The sequence below is a fragment of the Polyodon spathula genome, chromosome 11, assembly GCF_017654505.1.
Source record: "Polyodon spathula isolate WHYD16114869_AA chromosome 11, ASM1765450v1, whole genome shotgun sequence".
NCBI lineage: Eukaryota > Metazoa > Chordata > Actinopteri > Acipenseriformes > Polyodontidae > Polyodon > Polyodon spathula.
Window position 1 is genome coordinate 10,220,918 of NC_054544.1, and position 23,901 is coordinate 10,244,818.

The following is a 23,901-nucleotide window of genomic DNA, read 5'->3' on the forward strand; positions in this document are numbered from 1 at the left end:
TATAAACCACAAGAACATTTGCAAAATTTGAGAGATTTTAATAATAATAATTTATTACGTATATAAAAAAAAAAGAAACTTATTTTCTGATGCTGTTCATGGAGTTACTGTAGCACTGTACCTGGTTTCTTCTCAATTCTGAAATTTCAAGTAACAAATGCATTTTTTTAAATGAACAGATTCATGAAAGAACAATTCCAGATTGTACTTTAAAAAATATAATTATTATTATTTAGATCACGGTGTGCTATAAAGCTGCATCACAGCACAACTGACCAGAAATGTTAAAATATGATTTCTCTATAGTGTGCAACTGACAGTGTCAGCTGTTATCACTGTAGAGTATGTACCACATGTTCTCTTGTTTTACAACTAAAACACTTGTTCTGCAATGCATGATACATTTTATAATTGAGAAGTATTGGACTGTAGTAGTTCACATTTTGTTGTTAATTATGGTGGAGAGGGGGTTGATTATTAGTTGAATTATGAGTCTTTTGTTTCTACAATTGTCCTTTTGTTTTCAGACTGATGAAGCTTGTCCAACATCCATGCTCCTGTGTTGCCTTCTCTCATCACGGTATGGTTTCTCCATCCTAAAAAAGGAGGTTGCTGATGTGGATTGATTCCATAGCAAGTGTATACATCAACTAAAGACATGAGAAAATTTGTCTACTGCAAAGTGGTCCTGGCCACATCTTTGGTTTGGGTGCTTGTAGATGTTTTTTTACTCCTGTACTTCAGTGAGTGTAACAAGTGTGACGACAAGAAAGACCAATCACTGCTGCCTGCTTTGAGAGGTAAGTAGTTCCCACTTCAGTTTCAGACCCTTATTCAGTTACTTGTCTCACAGCTGTGCACTTTACAGCTCATCGATGTGATGAAACGTATAAGGAGTCCACAGTCCATGAAATAGGCATACCATCCCTTTAAGCTAATTCATCTTCTAGGGCAAACATTGCCTTTTATGTTGCTTTAAGGGGTTTCAGTGCAAGATGGATTTGGATTTTAAAAGGATGCATATTGTAGTACAGCAAGTGACTGTTACTTGCAAAGTGCAATTATTTAAAATATAACCTTGCGCATCACCTTTCCCACAAAGCCATAGATTTAAAATATAACCTTGCGCATCACCTTTCCCACAAAGCCATAGATTTAAAATATAACCTTGCGCATCACCTTTCCCACAAAGCCATAGATTTAAAATATAACCTTGCACATCACCTTTCCCACAAAACCATAGATTTAAAATATAACCTTGCGCATCACCTTTCCCACAAAGCCATAGATTTAAAATATAACCTTGCGCATCACCTTTCCCACAAAGCCATAGATTTAAAATATAACCTTGCGCATCACCTTTCCCACAAAGCCATAGATTTTGCAGGTGTCTGATGTTTAAATGGATGAACACCTTACTCTGGATTGCTTTTCCCTAGTTTGTGTTCACTGACAAGGTTATGAGATACCGCTTAAATAAAAGCACCCCTGCATATTTAACAAATATCTTAAATGTGATTACTCAAAGTCTGTTTAAATCTAAAATCCTGCAAATTCGGCCACTTTTGTTGTTGTTTTTGTAAGTATTGTAACATCTTAGCTGTTAATTTATCATTTAAAGCCTGTTTTTTTTTTTTCTTAGCATTACTTGTCATCTTTATTGAGTCCAGTGCCATGTGGCAGTTAAGCGAGTTTGCAAGGTTATGAAAGGATAGAAATCTCGAGTGAAAAAATTGGAGGTGTTGTTTTGCAAATGCTGTTCTTTGTAGTCCTACATTATTTTATTATGTGAATGTCCTGTCATTTCAATTGAACTAAGGGCTATACTGTGTGCTTGGTTACTGCTATAGCACTATATTCAGAATCTAAATGTGTTTGTGTAAGCTTTTGGGAATTAGTTTCTGTCAAATGAGGTCTAAGTACTAATTCTCGCCTCAGAAGCATGGGATTAGGGATTTGGCAGTCTGTCATTTATTCCTTAAGTCTTTCACTCTGTGACCGAAGGATACTGGAATTAAAAGATATATATATATATATATATATATATATATATATATATATATATATATATATATATATATATATATATATATATTGCAAAACTCTAAAAATGCTAATTCAGAAGTATTCATACCCTGACAAGGAAAATGAAATTAATAGCTAGTTGAAGCACCTTTAGCAATAATAACCTCTTTTAAACAATTAGGATATTTGTCAATGAGCTTTTGGTATGATTCTTAGTGATTTTTTTTTACTATTCTTCAATGCAAAATTGTTCCAGTTCATTCAAACTCCGAGGATTTATTTTCTGCACAGCCTTCTTCAACTCACACCAAAGATTCTCAATCGGATTTAGGCTTTGACTAAGCCATTTCAGAACCTTGATTTTATTCTACTTTAACCATTCTGAAGTAGATTTTGATGTGTGCTTTGGATCGTTGCCAAGTTGGAACATCCAGTTGCACTTTTTAAAGAAAATTTTGTAGTGGAGTGTTTAAGACATCTGTTTCTTGTAATTTTTATTATTATTATTATCCACAAAAGCAAAACTTTTGCTACAAAAGATTTTTCCTAAAATTATTTGTTTGAGAAATTTCTAGAAATTATAAATTTCCATTTGGCTACGTAAACTTTTGACTACAACTATGTGTGTGTGTGTGTGTGTGTGTGTGTGTGTGTGTGTGTGTGTGTGTGTGTGTGTGTGTAAATACACTGCTGTACAAAAGTCTTAGACTTGCATTATGAACATCAACAATTTACTCAAAGCCTCCACTAATGTTTTCTACTATTATAACAACCTTGACTTGCATAAAGAGGAAAAACATGGAGTGAAGTAGATTGCATCCCTCGATTTTCATGGTATGGTATCTGAAGCATAATCAACAAATACAGAGAAACATCATCTGTAATTGACAAACCCAGGTCTGCCCAATTATTTCTGTGCTCATTACAATATTTTCATTTACTTTCGTGGCAACAAAACAATATTTGAGAAATTATAAAGATATTAGTTTACACTTGTTAAGTGTCCATAATTTATATACAGAGAGTACAATTGTGTACTCATATGAGTTAAATTGTCACTACAGCACTGTTATTTCCAAACACTTAGGTTGTTCATTGTATAATAAAGGGGTGCTAGTTATTCACTAAAAGAGATGTACATTTTACCCCCATAGTGTTAAATGTTTTACACTATGAAAGTGTTTTTTTTAACTTTAACACTGTGGAGTGTGGAGCCATATGTACACTGGAAAAGTGTTAGATTGTGACAGAGTTGAGTTAACACTGGCCAATTTGCTGTGTTGACATCACATTTGATTTATGTTTTGCTTTTTTTCATTCCTTGCCATTGCTGTTTCTTCACAGTAAACAGTGGCCATAGTAATAGCATGAGGTTTACTTAAGCCCTTTTTGTAGGTGAACAAACAAACGAAAATGGAAATTTAAATTTAAACACTTCAAATTAAAAAAAAAAAAATAAATGTGGAAAAGGTGAAGTGGAAAAAAAAAAAAATCTCAGTTCTCTTTTATTACATTCCACATAACAGAAAGTTGCATACAAAAAAAATATATAATATATATATATATATATATATATATATATATATATATATATATATATACGGAGGCATTTCAGAATGACATGCTTGCCTTTTTTCTGTACCATGAGATTCTGACTCTCTTAAAGCAGCACAACGCTTTTTTTGACCCAAATGACATTCCATTGAGATCACTATGCATGCCAGCGCATAATCTGGTTTGTTTACTTTTTTATTTCTAAAACTTTTAAATAGTTGCTCAAGAGCTACTGTGTGTGTCTTTTTTATATATTAATCTCACATACCACATGGAGCTCTTTTTCGTTTTCCATTTTTAAAATTGTCGCGCAACCTCTGGTGAGGCAGTAAATAAGTCACTTTTTGTCACTTTTAGTGAATATGAACATCTGATTTTTGTATCTTTTTTATATTTTTGTATTGAATAAATGTCAAAAAATATTTGTTCAAAAATTCAGATATTTGTCCATATATATATATATATATATATATATATATATATATATATATATATATATATATATATATATATATATATACACACACACACATAAAAAGTAACATTGCTTCCTGAAGGATTTTTAGCTGTGCCCATTTTTGTGTTTGCTGAAGTCAAAAACAACTTTTGTTTTAAACAAATTATCGAGAAAAAAAAAAGACGTGACTTCTTCAATAATTAATCCTCCTTTTAATATTTCATCATTCTGTTCTGTCAGTGCAGGGTAGATGGGATTTTTCCACAGGCTGCACGCCAGGTTTTTCATCAAACATTAATATCAGACAAAAATTGACAGAATATAAAGCAAGACTAAACTGTAAAAGGAGCTATGTAGACTGTGCTAAGCTTTATGCCCACTAAATTATGAAATGGATTATGTGTGCTGTGCTATTTTAGTTTTTCTATATGTAAGTCTGGGTGACCTACTTTTTCATGTTATAAATTGCATACCACTGTCATGGCAAGAAATACCAGTATTTTCACATGTTCTCATGTATAGTAGGCTGTGGAGTAGCTTTGTGCTAGTCGCAAACAGATGAGAGCTTTGTATTGCCCTCAGGTAGTGATGACACTGTAATTTTATAGTTTTCACACTCTCCTGGGATGTCATGGTGATTAATGATGTATGCTTGTATGTAGGGAATTGTACTAAAACTAAATAGCCCAGTAATTGGTTTTGTCAGATTGCAACTTTACCAGCGGTCTCTAGAGAAATACATACTTTTTCAGTCGATTCATTTTCAGTGGACGCGGGACATTTGCTAGGAAATCGTGATTGTCTTGACCATATAGGCACTATTGGCATGTATGGGCAGAGGTAGCCGGATATGCTTATTGTCACATCAGGTATTCCTGTCAATATTCCTGTGTCAGAACCTGCAGAAATGTGTACCCTGCAGATAATAAAATATAATCATACATTGACAGTAGTGTGGCGGAGTGTCCCGCCCCTTTATGTTTATTAAGTGTTTTATGTTGTATGTAGTGTGTTAATGTTGGTGTTTATGTATAAAATACACAGGATATAAATATGAGTTACGAGCACAAGTGTTTAAAATGTATATTTGTATTCAGGCACGAGGATTGCACAACACTTCACGTGCAGGTAAAATGTATGTGAGCACAGGGAATTACACTTAATTAATTCACGTGCAGTTGTACCGAGATGTTTTCACTCACTCAGGGTTGTGTGTTCGGAGGTGGAGAACAGTTGAGAGAGAGGAGAGTAGATTTAATAATAACAATTGCTACAGCATCCACGGCCATTGTGTGTCTGTCTGTTTGGTTGACCAACGCGCCCATTGTTTAGTGTGTCCTTTGTTTGTTCACATCTTTTGTTTGTATTATTATTTAATAAATAAACTGAGCCGTGACGCTCAGTTTTCACTGCCAGCAAACGTGTTTTGGTTTCTGTTCCTGGTTCTGACGTCACCCCTGCAAAGCCATCCTTTCACAGTAGTCACAATGATGTCAAGACATAAAAATATAAGACAGTCTACAGATACAGAAAGCGACAATAACTTTTTTTTTTGGAGCATTTGAGCTGTCCTTATTGTCCTATTGGTGGCATTTCAGCTCTCATAAAAACCCTCAAATATTGACATTGACAAACTTTTCAAGCCACAATACAGTAACCTGACAGAGTGGTCAGTAACATCTAACAGCCTCAAGGAAAGGCAGTTGGTTGCTGTGCGAATCCTCAGTTTCCATGTGTTACTCGAGGGGGTGTAAAACAGCTACAGGCACTTACAGATACTTGTTCAGATAAGATTAGTATCATTTTAAGATATTGTATATCTGTATTCAAATGTTTCCAAATGGAAGATATATGTATTGGCGGTTGTATCTGAGCTGCTGTGACCAATTTAAAGAATGTTTTGAAATACTGTAGGTCCAATCAGATCAGGATCTAGCAAAAAAGTGGACCACAGTATCTTCAGACACCTTGAATAAAAAAACTAAAATACAAACAAACAAACACTCTTTAAAAATAAACAAATCAATATGTAATAGGCTAATCATCACAATTATTACGCTGGTTCATGCCAGTACATAATAACAAATGAAATACATTGACAACATTAAAATACATCTATATGTTTTGACCAGCAGAATTAGCAAGTATTGAAAAATACAGTGGCTCCTCAGTGTGATTGGTTTGTTTTCCTTGGCGACAGGCACCAAAACAGTATACTTAAAAAAGGAGGAAGTCTGGTTTTCTCAGAGGCTGAAACAGCACCACATAATGATGCCATTGTTTTAACCAGACAAGGCAATCAGCCAGCAGAGAGGAATTACTTTTGTGCCTTAGCTCGTTAATCAAAAGGGGGAAAAGTCAATCACGTGGACTAACTAATGCTTGTTGGATGATCTACAGAGGCTGGACAAAACATTAGAAATACCTGTAACACACATGTGATCAAATGGAACCATTTATCTCACACTTTTCTGTATTGAGTGGTGAAATACACAGTTTTTTCTGGCTTGGAGGATAGTGCTGAACGTTCATGAAGAGACAATTGCAAAGAAAAAGGCAAACCAGTAGTAACAGTAGTAAATGCAGTAGTAACTTACAGACCAGGACCAGCAGCATGTTTTACTTCACCCACTTCACAAATAATAAACAAGGGAATGAAGACTGTAACACATTATTCATTTTCAAAAGATATATCATCAAGCCTCATTGAATTTGTGGAGTTCGAATAGGCCAGCCTATAGGTACATATATTTAACATTGCCTGGAGTCTTCAGTTTCCCCAGTGCACCAACATCAGGCCATTTAACAATATTAAATTGGTTCATTACACATATGACATTACCGGAACTTAATTTTTATTTTCTTTTTACTGATTTAAGTATCATGAAAGAATCAACAGCATTGCTGATATGGTCTGTTATCTGTGCATCGTTTTTACAGTGGGGTCAACAGTTGTGTCATTTATCTTTCAAAAGGTTTCTATATAGTATTGGATTGTGTTTTTAATACTACTGTTCAACTTGTATGTGTAGACAAAATAAACAAACTTCCATCATGAAAAATATGACTCTTTTAGAAAGCGACAATAACATTATTATCACAGTTTTTGATCATTTGAGCTATCCTTATTGTCCCAATCATGGCATTTTAGCTCAAGTGTACTGATGTACTCAAGTGTTGAATCTGTTTTTCAGCTGTCATATCAAGAACACATGAGGGTCCCGGAGAGATGGGAAAAGCTGTCATTATATCAAAAGATGACCAGGAAAAAATGAAGGAGCTGTTTAAAATCAACCAGTTCAACCTCATGGCCAGTGATATGATTGCCCTGAACAGAAGTTTGCCAGATGTGAGACTGGAAGGGTAAGCGTAGAGGGATACTCTGCAAATAATTACACAGGTTTTATTAGTAAATTAGAACATAGCATTTACATATTGGTGTTGTCATTAATAATTAATATTAACTACAATTATTGCTGTAATAACTCTATAGTACTAGAGAGGTAGAGGCACACCATGTCCTACGCTTTACAATTCATTTATCTGAATTTCTAATTGATGGGTCCCGTGAGGACAATGGCCTGTCATTCTTTATCCCTTGCTTGTCAGGATTGAGAGAAAGACTTCTAGTAAGTCCCTAGCATTCATTTTAAAATAATACATTTGATTCTTGGCAATACATTTCAGCACTACGTAAATCTAAAAATAAATATTCTGCATTGAATGTGGTTGTGCATGAGAAGCAGTATCTTTCTTTCACTCAGAAGTAAATCTAGGCAAGGCTGGTTTAAATTTCAGCTGGAGATTTGTTGACAGGATTAGAGGCCTTCATCAGCATGTTGTTGTAACTAGATAAAGTGGATGTCTTTTAAAGGGGAAAATTATACTAATTAAGAATTTGTAGGCAAAGCACTTTTTTTCTTGCTGAGCATATTTTTGATGCTAACGGTATATATCCAAGGACTCCTGTAAAGGTGACACAGTTTTCCTCATTCACTCAAAGTCAGTGCAGTAATCCGTCGCGTATCCACCTGTCGCATATCCACCCAAACCATTAATCCGCCAACCTCTTCAGCAACAGAGAAGATTATTTCAGAGAGCCTAAGTTTTCGTACACTGTGTTGTATGTGCTCCGTGCGCTGCCACTGCTGATGGTGTCACATGAGCTATTTCAGTGTGTTGACTTGATCAACTTCAACCTCCATCTCGACCTCCTGCCTGTCACTCAACAGCCAATGCACACATCCACACGACAGACAGGTGCTGTGTCACAAGCATTAATACCTTATATGTTTCTAAACAAGGGATTTAGGGGAGCTCCCTAATACAAGCTGAATCTTAAATCAATAATTGTGTGAATATAGTAATTGTTACAGCTTTGTATAATGGTATTTAAAACAGGATTCATTCATCCAACTTTTTACATATCTGTCCATACTCTGGTCCCACCACAGTCAGATTACTGTACTTGCATACTAAAGCAAGAAAATTAGGGATACATCTTCAGTAACCGACTGCTGTTTGAACTTTCCATTGGATTTTATTTTTCCAAAGGAAACTGCAAGAAAAAGAAAAGTATTGACAGGTTCTTGCTAGTGTAATGTACTTTTAATAAATTATGGTTGTTTATACCTCGGGTAATTTTTTTGGTGTATGCAGTTTTATTGAAGTTGAATTTCGCTTTTGCTTTTCCATTTATCCATGTTTCTCTCATTTCCATAAAATAGCTGTTGCTATACAGTCTGTCATATGTGTGGAAAACTGCCGTTATTAAGAATGGGAAGTGAATGATTACAGGTTTATAGGGCAGAAGTATTTATTTCTCATCCCAGCACCATCTCCATCATTGTTTTTGTCAGTAGCAGTAATGATTTCTGCTTTTGATATCTGATCAGAAAGATGAGTCTGTGCCCATTCCCCTCCATCCATTTCTAATAAATTCACTGCTTATTCCTTACTTGCCCACCAGAGAATTGTGAGAAGTGTTCATTCGCGCATGAATGAACGCCTTATACCTGTGAGCAACATCATTTATTACAAACAAACATGAATGAACATGGGTAATTAAATCCACATGAATTAACAGGGCAGAATTCAAAATGAATTAATTCAGAACCCAGAGAAAGTGCAGAAGATATTCAGGTGTCATTCCCGTGGAATTTATTATGAATATGCGGCCATTATTTTAAAGTATTACAGAAACATTTTACCTATGAAAAATGGCATGCTATATTACTTTGATATCCCAGTTTACAGTATGTTGTTACTAGCAATGACAGCTGAAGGTGGAGAAGGGTATTTGTTCTTGCAAACTGAAAACCTATTTATTCTGCATAATGAAAAACCAGAGAGATCTTTGCTTGATATATTGCCACATCTATCTTACCCAAGTTGTACAGAATGATTTGTTTAAAGATCTTATTTGTCCCTTGAAGGCAGTACACTTTATTTGAAGGTGTTATCCTTAACAATAAATAATTCACTGATAATATGCTAAGTTTACCATATGCAAAAGGTGAAAAGTGTATATAAAGAAAGCTAAGTCACATTCCTAAAAAGTTTCTCAGTCATTAACTATTTTTTCTGCACAGATAATCTAACAGTACGATGCAGAAGGGCTGGACACATTTGGGCCATTCTTTAATACAAATAGTTGCTGGAATGTGGTGGTATATGAGCCACCTGTTTTTATTTTAAATGTATATTGTTCTACAGTGGATATAGGTCATGGTGATTTACTTTTTCATGTTGCTGTAATTTTGTATTTACAGCCGTGACCCTAATGTCACTGGCATGCTTGTACTATTGGCAAGCCATTGTCAGACATATGCCGAATATATTCTAATCACAGTAAAGTTTTACATATAACCCATGTAGGCTTGGCTTTGGAGACTGTCTCAGTTAGATTTTTTTTTTTTGCAGTGTCCTCATTCTGTCATTCTTTTGATTTTGAGATCAAAAGGTAATTCAAGATGACTGAATAACCCCAGTGTTTGAAGCAGTTCACTAGTGCTACACTGTATTGAAACTGATAGGCTGGCTCTACCGTAAATATTACCTTACTACTGAAAATGTCTGTCATTAATTTATGGCTTATTTACCAACATGGACTTCTAATGGGACACATCAGCAGAGAAAGTGACTTTGTCACTTATGTGAAGCACTGAATAGAATGCCCCTTTTCAGTATGAACACTGTGTTGTATGTACAGTTTACATAACTTAATCCAATTTCATAGCACATTTAACAGCAACAATATTGGTTATATAGCCAAATAAATCCTTATAAAACTAATTACAAATCCTTTTAACAATATTGCTAAACTGACATATTTTGAAATCATACTTTTTAGATACTACAGCAATAGTAGTTTGTTTAATTTGAGATATTACTCCTTTTGTAGTCGTTACCTCCCCTTTGTTTGTGTTATTTCCCATTCCCCTTTGCAGCACAATGCAGTTCAAAGGCTGTATGAATCCAAGTCACTCTGAATCCAAGGATGTAATAGTTTTTTACTTTCTCACACAGGTGCAAGACAAAAGTTTACCCTGGTACCCTCCCTAATACAAGCATTGTCATAGTCTTTCACAACGAAGCATGGAGTACTCTACTACGAACAGTCCACAGTGTGATAAACAGGTCCCCAAGACATTTACTTCTAGAGATACTGCTAGTGGACGATGCAAGTGAAAGAGGTATGTATCTGGTGTGTGTGTGTTTTTTGTAGGAGAGAAATCCCATTCATATAAAAATTTCCCATAGTAAAAGCAGAGCAGTGTAGTAAAGCATATTGAAAGCATGGTAAAGCATAGGTAAGCATTGAAAAGATTCGCTAGGTATGGTAAAGCATATTAATAAACATGGCAAGCCAGGTTAAACTTGCATAGTATAGCCATGGGAAAGCATGATAAAACTGCTAAAGTACTGTGTAAAAATGCCATGGTATACTTTTGTAAGGGTGGTTACCTCCTATTTTGTAGGTCAGATATTGTGAATAGATTTTTCAGAAATTGCCTGTACATTTGAGCTAGCTTTTATAGTAAATTAACTATTACAACTCATATACAGCATTTAAAAACATTGTCACCATTTTAAAAGTTCATACTGTTGGGAGGTCTTATTTTACAAAATACAAGTCAAATGTATTTATTTTATTTGGTATCCAATCTTACTATTTTCTGTTCTGAAATGTTAACATGGATCTGTTTTCTTACAGATTTTCTAATGAAAAAATTAGAGAAATATGTTCGGAATTTGGAAGTTCCGGTGAGAATCCTCAGGATGGAACAAAGATCTGGACTGATCCGCGCTAGGCTTCGAGGGGCGGCTGCTACTAAAGGCGAAGTCATAACTTTCTTAGATGCGCACTGTGAATGCACTAGTGGGTGGCTAGAACCACTAATGGCAAGAATTAAAGAAGACAGGTACCATAGTAAATTATATACTTAACTCTACAGCCTCACCTGTGTAATGTATGTAAGTATTTTGAAGTTATTGCAAATATGTATATTATATATACAGAGAGGGAGGGAATATTATAATTGTGTTATATGATGAATGGGATCTCATTAGGAAATAAAGAGGTCAAAGCAAAGTTTTATTATGAACTCACACTGGATCCCTAAATTGAATTACTACATTAAACAATGAACAGCACAGAGAAGTAAATGACTCCACTCTGACTTTGGACAGCTCTTGGTATGGATGCGAAGGACAAACCTGCAGAACATACCTCTAGACTGGTCTCTCCCATACAAACACTGAAACTATAATACATACTTGTAAATTACATTGTGTTAAGAATGGATATTCATAAATGCTTGTTTTGCTCCACAGAAGGATAGTTGTTTGCCCTATTATTGATGTAATCAGCGATGACACATTTGAATACATGGCTGGATCTGACATGACTTATGGTGGCTTCAACTGGAAGCTGAATTTTCGCTGGTATCCCGTTCCACAGCGAGAGATGGACAGAAGAAAAGGGGATCGAACATTACCTGTCAGGCACGTAACAACTAAACGATTTTTCATAACTATATTCACATATTATACATATACAGTATTATTCAATTTTTATTTAACTGAAATAAAAATACAATCATATCACACTGTATTACCAGCCCTGTTGAAGTCATGTCTGTAATCGTTTTATTTTAGAATCAGAGTTCACGGAACACTTCTGATTTATCTAATGTATGCAAAAACATTAAAAAATAATCAAAAATCTAATTTCAAAGGGACAGCTTTATGTTGAAAAGTGTTTTACTATTCTTTCTCTCTGACACATTCTGTGATGATTTGTTGAACAGAAAAGTGCCAGCAATCAGGTTCATGGACATGGTTGTTCAACTACAGTAAATTACATATCCTGTGCATTCCTAACGGAAATGAAAATGATGGAAAGTTAGGTACAGTATAAAGTTGGTGTCAGGGGTATGACAGGTCTGTTATTTGGGGATTAAGGCTGGTCTCTCTAGGTATTTTGTGGAAACAGTAAATGTAAAAAGAAAGGTCATGGTTCACAGTGTCCTGAGCTTGGATAGGAGAATAGCATCTTCATCCACATTCCTTTTAACATTTACATTGATTAAATGTTTTTAATGTTTTCCACAGGCTTGGTAACCAATAATAACTACACAGTACCAATATAGTGATAGTTGCTAAAGGCTTAATTTTCTTTCTATCTCACATGAGCCCCAGTGTCTTGGCAGTTTTTACAACATTTTAGTTCTACAAAAGTGACTGGTAGTTCTATTTGTCTTTTTATTTTATTGTCTGATTTTCTACATTTTCCGTAGGACCCCTACAATGGCTGGTGGTTTGTTCTCAATTCACAGAAATTACTTTGAAGAAATTGGAACTTATGATTCAGGAATGGACATTTGGGGGGGAGAAAACTTAGAAATGTCTTTTAGGGTAATTATGTCATATTTTCTTTCTAACTATGTTTGTGTGAAATAAGGCCTTCTCCAGTAGCTCATTAATAACACAGCTACAGTGTGCTAAAGAGGCACATATAGTATCTTTCTTACCCACAGGTGTTCAGTTGTGGGATCTCCATTTTAACCATTGTCAACAAGCAATGTTGAAGTTTGTGTTAAAAAGCAGCTTTAGATGCACCTTCTAAACATCCAGAAATATAGCTGACAAGAAAAGAAAAATATTTTGATTAGCCAAGAAAGCTCTGCACTCCGATTCAAGCTGGTAACACCCTGATCTACAAAGGAAAAACTAAATCATCATTGGCTTTTATTGAATGTGTGTAGTAGGAATCCTGGTTAGACTAATACATCTCGCTTAGTCGGCATACTGAATCTCCTCCAGTAACCTGAAGTTAGTGGTCAGATCTATGTGATTGTTAGCTAAACTGAGCTTGTTTCAGCTATGCTGTGTATGTTTGACATTAACAGCTTGTTTCACAGATCCGGATAAGCGTTAATGTTCAACCAGTTTAAGGTAAGGCTAAATAATCCATGATCAGTGCTAATCAAGATTCTTCAAATTTTACAATTGTTGCATGCAAAAACGAAATCCCACAAAGAATAGTAGTGGGACATACCCCAGCAAATATAATATAGAATGAAAAGGGGAATCTAGATTCTGTGTCATGAGGATAATGTCAGGCTACAAGGTTGTAGAGAAGGATTATAGTACATTGTTTGACATTGCACCCTTGACCTTATAGATAACAGGACTTAGCTGACAATTTTGTTATGTTTTTGTTATGTCCATTCCTGTAGGAGTTAGTGGATTAGCCTGAATATAGCCAAGAGGAAACAACAGAAAACACTTAGGATAATGAATTGTTACAAAATTAAAATATAGGTAGGGAGCCATGAACTTTTTATTTTCTTAGTTGTCATTGGTTTGTGCTAGAACAATATCCTCACTCCCCAACACTTAACGAAGCTTTTAAAACTATTGATGTGTGTTTAAGAATGCTTGACATATATCACGTCCTGCACAAAAACAACAGGATTCCAATTCTCTTGTCTGTCTGGTACAACGATTTCAACCACTATTATTCATAAGGAGGACACTTCAAATCATGATTAACCGTCTAGGCCTGGATTCAATCAAAATAATGTTGGTGCCTTAGCCATTATAAAGTATATGGCAGTGCCATAAATGTTTAACTGAACTGTTACATTTGGCTTGTTATTTCTTTAGATCTGGCAGTGTGGCGGGTCATTGGAAATTGTTACATGTTCCCACGTTGGTCATGTCTTTCGCAAAGCCACTCCTTACAGTTTTCCTGGAGGAACAGGTCATGTTATCAACAAGAACAACAGAAGGCTAGCTGAAGTTTGGATGGATGAATTTAAAGATTTCTTCTATATCATATCACCAGGTATTTGAATGCTGCTTTCCTATTGTATGTTTGTGACAGGATAATGTCTCGGCTCAATATGTTACCAGCAGGAATTAGAGACTCTGAGACAGAAGCTGCAGTTTAAAGTGCAAAGCACACATTTATTAAACAAAAAGACACAAGAGCCAAAACAAAAGGTTAACAAAAACAATACAATATAGAATGGGCCTTACCTTCATCAAACAATCCCACTCGCCTAACTCATTCCAACAAACAAAGGCTTTCTGGCTCCTTTATACATGTGGCCACTGCCCAGTTAGCACCATTACATAATTTGGGAATGGCCACACCTGTGATTGCTGGCAGGGATAGATTTAACCCCATCCCTGCCAGCCTTACATTCCCCCACACACAATATTTACAGTAGCAGGGCTTCTGCCCTGCCACAATGTTATATATTCAAAACTAGTTTGCTGAAATTTTGTAAATTCGGCAGTTTCTGAGACACCAAGGTCAGATGGTCCCAAAGAGTGAGACTGGAGGGCTGGAGGGTGTATGTAAATACAACACGTGCTCAGTCGTTAAGATGACAAAACCAGGAGGAAATAGTTTCAAACTTTTAGTGTCATTAAAACAAAATACATTTACTGTATCTGTAGCACAGAACATCATATTTTTGTGTATTTGCATGTGCTAACATAGTAAATGCCACAAAGGAAACAACTATGTTTTGCTGATATTTTGCTGCTGTAAATTAAACATGCAATATAAAAGCAGAAAAAAAAAGAACTTGACAATAGTGCAATATTAAGGACATTATAGCTATCTGTATCAAGAAACTGAAATATAAGTTTGAAATACAGACAGACCAACATACAGACAGGTCTCCCCTTATATCCCCAGAATCTGATACTCAACGGTCTAGAAACTCTAGAAACTAATATGCAATAATACTGCTTGGCTTGAAGTTCTCATCTTATCCTATGTTTTAGCAAATTTGGCGTGCCTATTTCTATATTTGTATCTGAAAATGTTCCCAAATCTCTGAATGTGTATTCCATGGCGGTCCTGCAACAGGGCACATGATCCTGCAGTCCTGTGTATGTTTAATCAAAGTTCCACTGAGCTATCTGCATATACATAGAGCAGTCTCTCTTGGAAAATTCAGTAGTTCTCATTCCTAAACCTCTCCATGAGACTGAGATGTTATCTCACTGCCCCCAGGTGCAGGGATGTCAGCACAGTAGACCACAATTGACAAGATGTTGATGTTCTTCAAAGAAATCAGCCTTCAGTTGAAATAAACTAGGGCACAAGCTGGCAGCAGTGAAAGCTAGGATCACTCCCACAGAAGAATCAGCCCCAGTTGATGAGCCACAGATCCTCCTGTAGAGACTTGGCTGTCTGAAAAAATGAAGTGTTTAAATTCAGCAGCGGAGCAATAGTAGATGAAGTAGAAATAGACATGCAGTAAAATGAGGAGTTCTATTACAGACATATATATGTCTTTATAGCATTTTATTCTTATTTTTTTAGTGTTGAATTAGCTGGGAGTTTGGAATAATAGCTACCATTCTTTCACTTGATATTCTTTTTTCCCCTCGTAGGCAGCAGTTTGCTTTCTTATCCACTCCACTGAGCTGTGCAGGAATTTACATTTTCCAAGCTTTGGTTTTCATTAAATGACTTGAAAGCTTGCCAGTTTGCTCTGGTGTTGAGATAAAATATTTAGGAAACAAGGAGGCAGAAAATTGAAAATGGCATCCTATTATTATTATTACTATTATTATTATATTATTATTATTATTATTATTATTATTATTATTATTATTATTATTATTATTGTGATTTTCACCATAATTCCTAGAATAAAAAATGCATTATCTAAACAACACCCTTATGCAACATTTTAAAGCTATTTCCTGTTATTAGAATGGTGGTGTTGTGATAAAATTGTTTTAGTATCGCTTTTCATTCAAAAACTTTTTTACATTATCCACAGCATTATTTTTTTTTTCATGATCAAAAGCATCCGTCTGGTGGTTAATGTTTGTAATGCAGCTAGGTCATAAATTATTCTGCAGAACTACATTGCAAACCATGACTGCAGCATCTATGCTGTGCTTGCTCTCCTGGGTATTTTGTTATCCGGTGCACTGCAATAACAGTGTTGTTGTCTTTATCTATTACACAAAGAAGCAGTGTATGATGATGATGCCCCTGTGCATTGCCACATACAGTGTCTAACAGTTTGTCACATACAGAGTCTAAAATATGCTGATCTCCATCTTTTTATGACAGCCTGCTCAGGCTCTGTCCAGTGACCTTCACTAACATTTTATCTACGCAAGACAGCTATGGAATATTATTTTAACGTCATGGTTTGGTATGTAATAATTGTGAAAACATAAATATAAACAGCATGCTAGAAAAAATGTCAGACCAGTCACTATATGGAGCATCTAATGCACCATACCACAGTTGTTTGTGATTTGCAAATTATCGATGGTAGCAGGTATAACAGGTTGAGCCTTGTCTGATACAGGCAAGTTCTAGCCATGGTTTGAAGCAGAGAACTGTCTCAAGTGATATGTGATAGTCAGGCCATATTTGTGGGAAAAAAAAGGGAGGCCAGTGAGCTAACCAAAAGAGAAGAACTGTGTGGAATTTAATACCACAGCCTTGGATGGGCAGGGATAAAACATTTGTTACTGGCAGACCGAGGAGAGCGAATACTGAACTGTCCACACTAAAGGTGGCCCCTACGAATTCTGATTATGTATGGTTGGGTAGAGGTTTAACACTTTCCAGGATGGAGTAAAATTAAGGGAATGCTTGATGTATTTCTGTTACAGGTGTAGTCAAGGTGGATTATGGAGATGTGTCACAGCGGAAAGCCCTGAGAGAAAGACTCCAGTGTAAACCTTTTTCATGGTATCTGGAAACTGTTTATCCTGACTCTCAGATCCCAAGACGATATTTCTCACTTGGTGAAGTATGTCTTATTTTTTGTATGTATTCATTTTTTAATCATTGTACTGGTTTGTTCTGATTATCAGACTGAATGACGTTGTATAGTTCAGTAATGTAGTCATGCCAATGCTAATGCTATTCAGCAGAGTAAGGGCAGGTCAGTAGCCAGAAATGCTAATACATATGTGTAGAAAAAATTAAATACATAAAAGCATGTTAAAAAACCTATTAATAACGCAGCAGAATATTGTTTCTTTAAATCTTGGTATGGGATAGGTTTACGAAAAACAATTTAAAGTAGTGCTACCCTGTTATAATGCGGTTGTCGGGGTCCATAATTAGGAGACTGTGTTATTTGTTTTTCACCTTATATTTTTGTTTCTCACCTTAACACTGTCTTTTTTGTTCCCGAAATGATTTACAATGCCCACAAGCCAAACTTATATTGTAGCATACAGTGAGAAATAAAAGAAGGAGACACACACAATTTGCAGGTACTTGAATCCACGGTTTATTGGAACAGTTATTCCTGGCCCGTGTTAGCCTGGGCCACCCCAAAAACAACAACAGTCTTGCCCTCTCACAGCAGCTTGTCTCACTCTTTAGTGCAGCGCATTTTTTTCCTAGAGCAGCCCTCTTTGGAGTCAATCTTATCAAGAAAACCTCTTAGTTTTTCTTTGTCTTTTAGCCACCCATGCAATGTAGATTCTGCAACATTTATATCTTTTCTTACTCTGTCCACAGCATCAAGTTTAACTTTAACAGAGAAAAAATCGTTTTCTGCCATGCTTCGTACTGTATATCTGGAAAGTTCACCCAGTGTTTGTGAGTCAAATTGCATTATGGGGGAAATGGGAGCCCCAATATTACTGTGTTATAACCGATTCTGCATTATAAAGGGTCGCGTTATAACAGGGTAGCACTAATATCTTCCTAAAAGTGCTTGATATGTACACCAATAACACACCTCTTATACCGTATGCAAATAGTTTATTGTTATCTACTGCTAATTAGCATATTCTTCAGCTTGTCTTCCATTGATCTTTGTATTAATGAGAAGACTTAACATTTTAATTACAGTTGCTCACCCAAATTTCGCACTAGCCCCCTTCCTGTGAACACTTCCAGTTAAAAGCAGGGCTTGTTCTTCATGCATGAGTAACTTGTGAGTAAAATGACAACTACAACCATTAGTTTTTATATTATTCAATTATGTGTAGCATGATAGTAGCATTATGTGCTGGGGAAAAAAACAGACTGCAATGGTTGAAAAGGCATGTTATAATCATTGGTTTCTAAAAACATTCTAGACTTTTTCCATCAAGCTCAAGTTTCTAATTTACATAATTTGCAGAGCAAAATGTTGTTTCTAATTAAATGAGTTACATTACAGAGTCCATGTTGAAATTCATATAGTAAATTGGGGGGGGTAGAAATGGCGTTTCTCAGTTTCCTTTATGTAATGTGTCCGTCACAATCATTAAAAACAGACATGCTTGCTACACAGCCCCACACAAAAGTCAAAGGTACCCTTGAACACAAATGCTATTTAATTAAAGGGATTAAATGCACATGTAATATAATTTAGAGCACATTTTTTATTTATAACGCATAATATATTTATGATGTGAAATTATAATGACTGCTCACATACAGCGAAACAGTAAATGATCAGGAACTAGATAATGTTAATTACTCATTTTTTGTAACAGATTCTTGGAATGTCTATTTGTGCATCCTTTATTCTGAAATAAAGAAAATAAATAATTAGGGCAGATGTATTTAACACAAACATGTATAAACAGTGAAGTAGTTCAGAAGATCAAGAATGAAATGTTGCAGTTCATACAGGTTTTCTTGGTATCAAAGTGCTTCCTTCTGGCTTAACACAGAATGTCATGTATTTCATGGTGGGCTGCATATGTTGCCAGTGGGGTTTCTGGTACATTTTGTTCCTGGTAACCATGGCTTCTTCCTTAAAGGGTGGGACTGTTACACTCCTGACAGTGAAATCTATGTTCATGGACAACTGTAATGTATTCACTGAATACATTGAATGGAACAGTGACTAGCTGCTAGACAGTGTCAATGGCATACTTACACCTTCCAATGAACTGTATTAGTGAATTATACTGGAGGTGAGGCTTTTAAACCAGGAGCATTTAAAAATGTTACACTGAATGCCATTATAATCTCTAACAGGGATATGTGGAGTCACTCGTCCGTTCTTATATATGTCACATTTACACTTTGTATCTCTATCCTAACTCAGTTGTGGTGATACTTCCTGTGGATATTCCTTAGTAAAATGGGCTGATTGGTTGGCATTATGAAGTTTTGTATTTTTTTGGCTTCTCTATCTCTTGTTATCGAATGCTTTTCTACATGCTCTTGATAGAGGTCCTGGGGGCCTGTTTTTCATGTTATTGCTTGGCCACGCTGTGGAAGTCTATATAGTAAATTTGGATTTGCTTGTCCTATGTCCTGTTTTTTTCTATTCCAGATCATGTATGGTTTTGCTGTTGTAATGTGATATGTACATCCTTGCCAAGGTGTGCTTATTTGTTTGTTTGTTTGTTTATGCCCTCTCTGTATAGATCAGAAATGTTGAAACCAACCAGTGCTTGGACAACATGGGAAGAAAAGAAAATGAAAAAGTAGGAATATTTAACTGCCACGGAATGGGCGGAAATCAGGTAAGAAAATGTGTTTTTTATGAAATCAAAATGTGAATACTGCTACTGTTCTTATTGATAGGAGATAGATTCTGAGCTGCTTATCTGATTTCACTGGCATATTGGTAAACATTAACATTGTAATGTCTAATAACCAGCAACAGGTTCTTCTGCAGGTACCCCACCTTGTGCCCAGCTGACACTTCTGGAGCTGTACATTAAATCAGCATGAGGGAACAAGAGGCTCTTGTGCATTTACTCTGTAATATAGAGAGAGCTGCTTAGCTAATGCATGACATATTTTACATACACGTGCAGCTATCCATTTTTTGTACATTTAAAATGGCAAGCTTCCCCCTCAGTTATTTTATAAAAGTGCCTACATTATGTGTACCCAAGATTATTTCATTTCTAGGAGATAGGCAAGGCATGAGTGCAAAACTGGCATAGATGATCAGTCATGGCAGTTAAAAAACTATTAAGGTCAGATGCATTTAAGCAAGCTTTGCCAGTTTCATAGACAAGGAATAAATATGGCACCCTTTTTCCTTTTGCACTACCTTCTATAAACAATACTCAGCAATGCATTTTATGTGACCAGCAAAGACACAAAAGGAACAAAAAAACAACTCATTTGCTACCGTATATTAAGCTCATTAATCAAAGTATTTGCAGCAAAATGCAATTTGAACCATTATTGTATACTATAAAACTATTGTTGTTAAAAACAAAGCAACAAACAACTCTGAACTTTGATTTAAGGACTTGGAGGGTGAACTCAATGTAAGTGTTAATTGTTAATAGTTAATAGTTATTTATTAATAGTTATGTACCGGTAACATCAACAGTTTATTTTGTTCTTCCACAGATAATGGTACAAATTGCAGCTTCAAACCATTAATGCACAATGACTACATTAGTATGCTTTTACTCCATTAGCATGTGAGTTAAAATAACTTTTTATATTTATCATATACAATGTAACCATAACACATTAAAACATGGAAAATGGAAGGACAATGAAAATGGTCTGGCAAGTTTATTCTATTCAATTATTCATTTAGTTCTGATTTGCACAGCTTTTTACCTCTGAAAAACAATTTTAGTAATATATTAAAGTTAATGTTTTAGACTCTCAACACATGTATGCCTTTGTAATAGATTATTATGGCAGTTTCACATGAAGTGCTATTTGGTTTTGATTAAACAAAGGTCATTCGACATTGACAAATATAACTGTGGTGGCTTCATGATGGATGAGTTCATGCTCTGTGTGAAATTTAAGAAAATAATACATTTATTAAAAAATATTGCTTTCATAAGGATTTATTCCGATAACAGCCAGCAAATATTAATGATAGAATGCCATTCCTGATTCATAAAAAAAAAGATTTACAATTAAGACTCAAACTTTGCTGAATTAGTATTTAGAAAATTTTCCACAGTTATTTCCGAATATGGTTTATACATTATGCCATAGGTCTTTTTTTTTTTAAAACCTGTGGAAAATGTGTTTGAAGTTTCTGACAGGCTCTTATTCTAATAATTGTGTTCATAATCTGACTAGGTCCCATAAATGAAAATGTTATTCTATGCCTAACAGTCTTGTTGCTAAGTGTATTTCAATGTCAACTGTGTACTTAAAGTTTAGCGCTCAGTCTATATACCATATATTATATGTAAAGATATTACACGGAAATGAGAAGTTCTGAAGAACAAAAGATTTTTGCTTTTCTAGGTATTTTCCTATACAGCTGACCAGGAAATCAGAACAGATGATCTTTGCCTGGATGTTTCAAGGCTTAATGGTCCTATAGTCATGCTGAAATGCCATCACATGAGAGGAAATCAGTTGTTTGAGTATGATGCACAGGTATGTACAGGATCTATAAGTTGGTTAGCACTACAATAATGCCCTAGCATTCACTAGCTAAACATGGTATACTGTAGTTCTTTGGTGTAATTGGCTTTAGAGACCTAGTACTGGTATGAACTGATCACTAAAAAAATAAAAAGTAAAATGTTTAAAAATGTATATTTGTACTACATTCTGGCCCAAATTTATAAAATGGGAAAAACTGACTGCAAAAAGCAGGTAAAGATAAAGCAGACAATTCCGCAATCAACCATTTTAAATACCCCTCACTGCAATTAACGGTGGAGAATTACACACCTCTCACAATAAATAGCGGGTTTGGGTCAACCCTGCGTGTGTAGGCTGCACATTCCAAAAGAAAATGGTGATCAGAATGCTCAGAAGTGAAATTTAACAATATGGAATTGGAGATTTTGGTACAAGCAGTACTTGTAACATATGAATAAAATATGGAATGTGCGGTGGCTTCTTAATAAACATTAATGTATTGCTTATACATTACAACGCATCATCCAGTTACTGTGCTTCGCATATTAGTTCAACTTCTTATTTCGTATAGAATAATTCCAGGCATATACTCTTCAAACTTCAGAAACAATACATTTTATTTACTTACATCCATGGCAGTCAAACGGGTGGATAATCCTTCCATTGTTGTACAGCAATATATTCAGCAACAGTACAGCTGCATACGAACAGTCTTCAGTTTAACTACGACTTATATCTTCTTAAAGTCTTACGCAGTTACAACTCTCCTACTTCTTATGTTTGTTTGTACTTGCTCTAGCTACAAACTAACTGCATCATCTGTCCCTCTGTCCTTTGTTTTTTACTGTTTTTTTTTTTTTTAATCGAATTTAACAATACTGCCTGAACCAGTATTGTTAAACACCAGAATGCCATATTACAAAAAAAAAACATTTTTTAGGCATTACTAAAGTAACGATGGAAGCTGAGCCCTCATTGTAAATGACACTTTTTCTTTTGTGAGCCTCGGAATCTTTTCTTAATCTCCTCCACCGTTCTTTTGCCTTCACTCTAAGAAGTAAAAGCTCTTGTTAGAACCTTGCTTTGCAACTGTGGGGAGACCTTTTTACAAGCTTCTAAGAACCTTTTTTACATGGATTCTATATTCTCTATTTACAGACTTTCTGTTTTGTCATGTGGCTGTGTAACATATACTGAAAATTGGAGTTTGCAAAACAAAATGGTACCTTTATTATAAACTGTAATTTACAAACTGACTTGATCAGAAGGGTTAAAAATGAGCTCTTTGCAAAATGTTATTAAATGTTTCTTTGTCCTTGAAAAGGATGTCTCCTTCTTGCTGCAGACAAGTCTCCCACATCACCTTACTTTGTATATAGCCTACTGTCTGACTGCTGCAAATTAATGCCTGCTTTTCAGAGTTCTTAAAATAATCAAGCAAAAACGAGGCCCGCAATTACCAGCAGCTTTAATAAATTAGACGAAATATTTCATAGATCTCATTTGCAAAATCCCCTCCCAATTTTAGCGGTTTTGTTCAGAAACGCCCCAGAATTACAAATGCATATACAGAATGACATATGCATATACAGAATGACATATGCATATACAGAATTAGATACATATGCTTCAAGGGCTAAAGCTCACAGACACATTGCCATTGCAAATCACGTCTTAATTGCGTGTTTATACCATTGCATGTGTTTTATAAATCCCATCCAAGAATTCAGAACCCTTAGCACCCATTTTACAGTCATAAAACATGGGCAATCCTTTTATAAATCTGAACCTCTCTGTATATGTAGCAGAATGGAAATGTAAAGGAATATTTGAATTAACCTTGTTTTTGCTGTGTTTATACTGCTATTTTAAATAGGATCTCTTGATATCCCTGCTTATTGTAGCTCTTAGTGGATGCATTAAAGAATAACCCAGTCTAAAGCATCTTTTTCCTTATTTTATTATACCTAATTCTTGGTTAAATTATGAGATATGTGGATATAACCTGAGGTTTATCAGTAATACTTTTTTCAGTCGT

At 35.3% G+C, this 23,901-nt stretch overlaps 1 protein-coding gene across 1 annotated transcript in view; it reads left to right on the top strand.

Annotated features, from left to right (window-relative positions):
• The window catches only part of LOC121322793 (polypeptide N-acetylgalactosaminyltransferase 13), a 34,464-nt gene that overhangs the window by 3,567 nt on the left and 6,996 nt on the right, over window positions 1-23,901 (top strand). The window contains exons 2-11 of the mRNA XM_041263093.1: window positions 528-800; window positions 7,231-7,399; window positions 10,565-10,731; window positions 11,253-11,460; window positions 11,873-12,043; window positions 12,838-12,955; window positions 14,210-14,390; window positions 17,207-17,346; window positions 19,922-20,020; window positions 21,738-21,872. Of these exons, the coding sequence (XP_041119027.1) occupies window positions 659-800; window positions 7,231-7,399; window positions 10,565-10,731; window positions 11,253-11,460; window positions 11,873-12,043; window positions 12,838-12,955; window positions 14,210-14,390; window positions 17,207-17,346; window positions 19,922-20,020; window positions 21,738-21,872 (1,530 nt within the window). The 5' untranslated portion in view covers window positions 528-658. The remainder of the gene's footprint in view (window positions 1-527; window positions 801-7,230; window positions 7,400-10,564; window positions 10,732-11,252; window positions 11,461-11,872; window positions 12,044-12,837; window positions 12,956-14,209; window positions 14,391-17,206; window positions 17,347-19,921; window positions 20,021-21,737; window positions 21,873-23,901) is intronic.